Source organism: Sipha flava, unplaced genomic scaffold (genome assembly GCF_003268045.1).
Source record: "Sipha flava isolate LNK unplaced genomic scaffold, YSA_version1 164_pilon_pilon, whole genome shotgun sequence".
NCBI lineage: Eukaryota > Metazoa > Arthropoda > Insecta > Hemiptera > Aphididae > Sipha > Sipha flava.
Window position 1 is genome coordinate 456,617 of NW_020271825.1, and position 5,104 is coordinate 461,720.

The 5,104-nt window shown below is 30.0% G+C and overlaps 1 protein-coding gene across 1 annotated transcript; it reads left to right on the plus strand.

Annotated features, from left to right (window-relative positions):
• Positions 1 to 1,161: 1,161 nt before the first annotated feature.
• Positions 1,162 to 4,523, plus strand: LOC112679588. The gene is made up of 5 exons (XM_025549459.1): positions 1,162 to 1,390; positions 1,450 to 1,717; positions 1,792 to 2,218; positions 2,456 to 2,791; positions 4,349 to 4,523. Exons 3-4 carry the CDS (start codon positions 1,865 to 1,867, stop codon positions 2,747 to 2,749), a joined length of 648 nt encoding a protein of 215 aa, XP_025405244.1. The 5' UTR covers positions 1,162 to 1,390; positions 1,450 to 1,717; positions 1,792 to 1,864; the 3' UTR covers positions 2,750 to 2,791; positions 4,349 to 4,523.
• The last annotated feature ends 581 nt before the right edge of the window (positions 4,524 to 5,104 follow it).

A 5,104-nucleotide genomic window follows, 5' to 3' on the forward strand; every position in this document is an offset into this window, starting at 1 on the left:
TCATTTTCTATAACGTATTAAGCGAGCCTCACACGATCAGTATTACTGTCAATAAAAATATTGACAGTATTTCGATATCCGATTTTTTCATCAGTCATCAGTATTGTTTTTTTATACTGACAGTACATTAGTACTTACCTCACACGATCAATAATACTGTCAGTATCTGAAATACTGTCAATATTACTGATCGTGTAAGGCTTGCTTTAGACACTCTCAATAAGGAAACAATATTTTATGTTTCACACATTTTATGTGTTATCGTACCTAATTATAAAAATAATCGGCAATAATGTCGAAATTTCCAAGAACGATTACATTCTTTCATTATCTACTTTTAATATCGTTATTATCGATATCGAATAGGGATGTTGATTTTATTATTGAGACGTAATGTCCAACATTATACGTATGATCACAGTAGCGCGCCAACATTCGTTATGGCAAGTATAAGAAAAACACTGTGTATTGGTCAAAAAATTGCTTTAATATGTGCGATTGAAAATGGTAAAAAAAAGTGATGTCGGGAAACGTTTTGGATTCAGCCTATCTACTGTCGCTACTGTCTGGAAGAAAAAGGATAAAATATTGCAGGCTAAAACAGAAGGAAGTTCTTGTAAAAAAAAATAAAAAAACTGAAATTTGAAGACTTGGGCCAGGCCATGTTGACGTGGTTCCATAAAGATCGTTGTAATAATTTACCTATATCTGGGCCTGTTTTGAAAACTAAAGCTGAACATTTGGTTCAACAACTTGATATAATAGATTTCAAAGCTTTGGAAGGATGGCTAGGAAAATTTAAACAACGTCACAATATTACCTATGGGAAAAATAAGTGGAGAAGCACTAAATGTCGACTTGAATGTTACTAAAATTTGGCTAATTAATGTGTGGCCAAAGTTGAATGAAAAGTACACTCCGGATAACACAAAAAACGAGGAGGAGCAAAAGAAAGATGAAGAGAATAACCTGACGAAGTAATACCAAGTATTCAACAAGCACTTAATGCGGTTAAATTATTAGAAAAGAAGGAACAAATCTACTTTACCGGACACCCTTTTTTTCTTCTTCATAATACGTGGATTTTTATGCTGAATTCAAAACTGTTTGAAAAAATTCCCGCAAACTTACCGTTCAAAAGTTATAATGTTCAATGTTGCAGTGATTACACGTGTTTCGGTACTCTTCGCTACGCTCCTCGGTGCCGTCGCTCCGCTCCGTAAATCGAAAATATCCCCCGATTTGTTGTGTAAAACCACCTCAGGTGAACCTCGGTCTCCCTCAATATTGCGAAAACTTACCGTTCAATAGTTTTGGAAATTTAAAGTTGCAGTGATTACGCGTTTATCGACACTTGTTGCTACGTTGGCCACGGTCAAAACATACTTAGGTATTATGATAAATTCGTTCTTTATCTACTATTGTATCGTAATAACTAAGTATGTTTAGAGTTTGGCGAAATAACTTACCTCGTGAACAGTAAGATTTTTGCGATGGCTGTAAATTTATTTGATTTGTGAGAGTGGAGTTCCATGGATAATGGACTCAGTTTAATAAATTAATTAATAGAGTTTCAAGTACTTTCTGTCTCACGTAAATGCCCGAGGGGTCATGATATGAAAATGATGAAAGACAGTAACGTTCTCGATAATTTTAAATGGATTTGTCGCGAAAAAATTAGAGAGAAAAAACAAACCGCAGAACCTTGTAATTACAGGTAAGTTGAGTAAGAATAATTGTTCAATTAATTAATATTAATTATCATGAATTGAATTAAAAATAATTTTGCAGTGCATCATTACGTAAAAATACTTTTCTACAAGTCATATTTATCACTATTGAATATTTGTGAATTCGTAAATTTATGGTCGATGAACTGTCCTTCCATTGTCATTCAAAAACAGCTTCGATTGGCAAATCAAACCGTGGTAGATTGGAGTTCGTTCTGCAGGGAAGTGGTATTCGACCATATGATGAAAAAAAAAAAAAAAAATTGAAAAACATTGGAGAAGTCGTCGAAATAGATGAATCTGAATTTGGACGCCGTAAGTATCACCGAGGACACCGGGTAGAAGGCCAGTGGGTTTTTGGCGATTATGAACGTGGAAGCGAAGATTGCTTCCTAATTCCAGTGGAAGACCGAAGCGCAGAAGCACTTGTCAGGATAATCGAAGAATGGATAACACCAGGCACAACGATTATTTCCAATTGCTGGAAGGTACGTATTACTTAGCAATATAAGGTGTTCGGTCAATACAATTTAAAATTAGGAAAATACCTACGCCCGATAATGTTTATAGTTAAAAATAATATTATGTGACACTATAACATTTAGTACCGATAAGATATCTTACTATGTAAGATAGTACTTGTACCTATTTCAATCTACTATAAACTATAACCATTATCGTGCGAGATTAAAACTCAATAAAGTCTTTAAAATACAAATTTTCAGGCATATAGCAGATTGAATGAAAAGGTTTATAATCATTTCACGGTTAACCATAGTGTTAATTTTAAGGACCCAGAGACAGGTGCACACTCCAACACCATCGAAAGCACTTGGCACCATGCTAAAGTAACATTACCGAATTATAAAAGAAAAAAAGAATTCTACGGAAGGTACCTGGCAATATATATTTTCCTGAAAAAATTTCGTAATCATGAACTAGACCCTACCGTACAATTTTTTAATACTGCTGGGTCATTGTACAGCGTACATAACAATGTAGAAAATGTTGATGTATAGGCTGAAGAACAACAGGCAGATGACGAAAATGGTGAAGAAGAGGTGACGAATAATTATCTAATGTATTTACTAATTATGAGTGAATTATATTTAATTTAAAAAGTGCAAAAAATAATTCTACCCATCGGGTTTGAACTTTGTATATTGTGTACCCAACTGTCCATCGTTTCTTACTACGCTACAACTTATATCAGAAATTAGGTGAAAGTTATTATATAGCATATTTTATAATATCGACAACTTTGAATTACCATACACGCGTAATCATTGCAACTTTGAAACTTCCATAACTTTTGAACGGTAAGTTTGCGGGAATTTTTTCAGTTTTGAATTAAGCATAAAACACCACGTATTTTGAAAAAAAAAAGTGTCCAGTAAAGTAGATTAATACCAAAAAGTATTTATCTTGACGATGATCCAAAGTTATCCCAAAACAGATCCCAATGACAGACTATTTTAAATAAAGTAATAGTATAAAAATAATATTATATTTAATATGTATAGTAATAATAATAATTTAATATAATGTAAAAATAATGATGTGTATGATATATAATATTACATAGGTACTATGTATTACATACCTTTATACATAAATAATAATTATTAAAATGTTGTTTTTTTTAACCCTCTCTATTACGAAAGAAATTTCTTGGTTTCTTCAGATTCGTTATAAAAAGTTTTCACTATATATAGATTCCGTAGTAATCTTGTTTCTCCGCAATAGCCATCAAACAATCAAACAAGTATATTTCAGAAAATGAACGAAAAGTTCATCAGCGGTCGTCATACGAGTTTCGTATAGTTTCCATCGCGATAGATTGGTGTTATACAAAATTAAAACAATTGGACGATTGTATTGAAGACTATAATTATTATCGGGTCTGGGGTACTGAGTTGTAACGTTTGAAACTACGAATGGATGATAATTTTTTTTAAACTAAGTATTATGACAACCCACATGTTCAATGAAATAATCGATTTAGTATTTTAGAATATATTTTGTATAAACAATAATTTACAACAGGAATATTTTGGAACATAATTTTATGAGTTATAAATTATAAACATTTGAAACATAAGAATAATATTTTAAAAGAAACTGGAATTTCCAAGTATAATCTTAGTAAAAGTTTATAGAGATTTTAAATTTATTTTATAAGTTTTATAATTTTTAGAAAAAAAAAAAAATCACCAATTATTATAATAATATTTCTCTTGATCATCGAGAAACAGGGACAAACACAGGGGGGTTAACCCCTCCCCCCACGGAAATATCAGGAACAAAATATAAATTATCCGACCTAAAAATGTATTACTAATTAATAAATTAAAAAACTTATTAATTCTTTAAAAGTTTCCCGTGGTTTGTAAATTGATTTGTACAATACAATTACATACCTATATAATATTTATGAATACTTGAAATATTTTCAAAACTTCCCCCCTCACCGAAATTTTTTTCTGCATTCGCCGCTGTCGAGAAAAAATAAGTAAATATAATAAAAAATAATTATTAAATCTGTTAAACAAATTAATGACAAAATAAAAGCGGTATTTATTTTATACATTTTCATCATTTTTTTTTGCAATTATTAGGAAAACTATTGGTAAATTCTTAAAATGGCACCACTCAGAGAACCATTAAGAACATTAAGACAACATATTCCAATAACTAACCTGCCAATATCGTGATGATCGGATCAATTCTTTAAGCAAAAAAATGGTCAACAAAGGTGGTATCTGACATGCAGGACAAAACCAAATATGTTTATTTGATATACACATGATACCAGAAGGTTTGCTATCCCAGGTCTATTCTACCCTAAATCTATATTTTGTATAATATAGGGTGTATAATAAATTAGGTATACTATAATTATAATTATTGTAATATGGTACTCTATAATGTTACTCTGTAATATGGTATTCTATATTAAGGAGGACCAATAAACCTTTAAATACTTTTTTCTTAAAGAAATGTACTACTTATTAATTTTTGTTTTGTTAATTACCATGAATTATACTTAGTAAACAATTTATTACCAATTATAGTTTTATAGTTCGTTCAAAATCCAAATTCTTAATAAGTATATAATAGAATAATATAAAAGAAATCATACACATTTTTAATCGGTTTATAAAACTGAATTAAATTAAATTAGATGTTGTAAAATGTTAAATTATGAATACTTTTTTACTGACTTTTTTACTTTTTTACTTATAATATAAGGCCAAATGTTTAAATTATTTAATTTCAATGAGTAAATTTGTGTTATTAACACACACACACACACACACATACATTTATATATATATATATATATATATATATATATATATATATATATATAT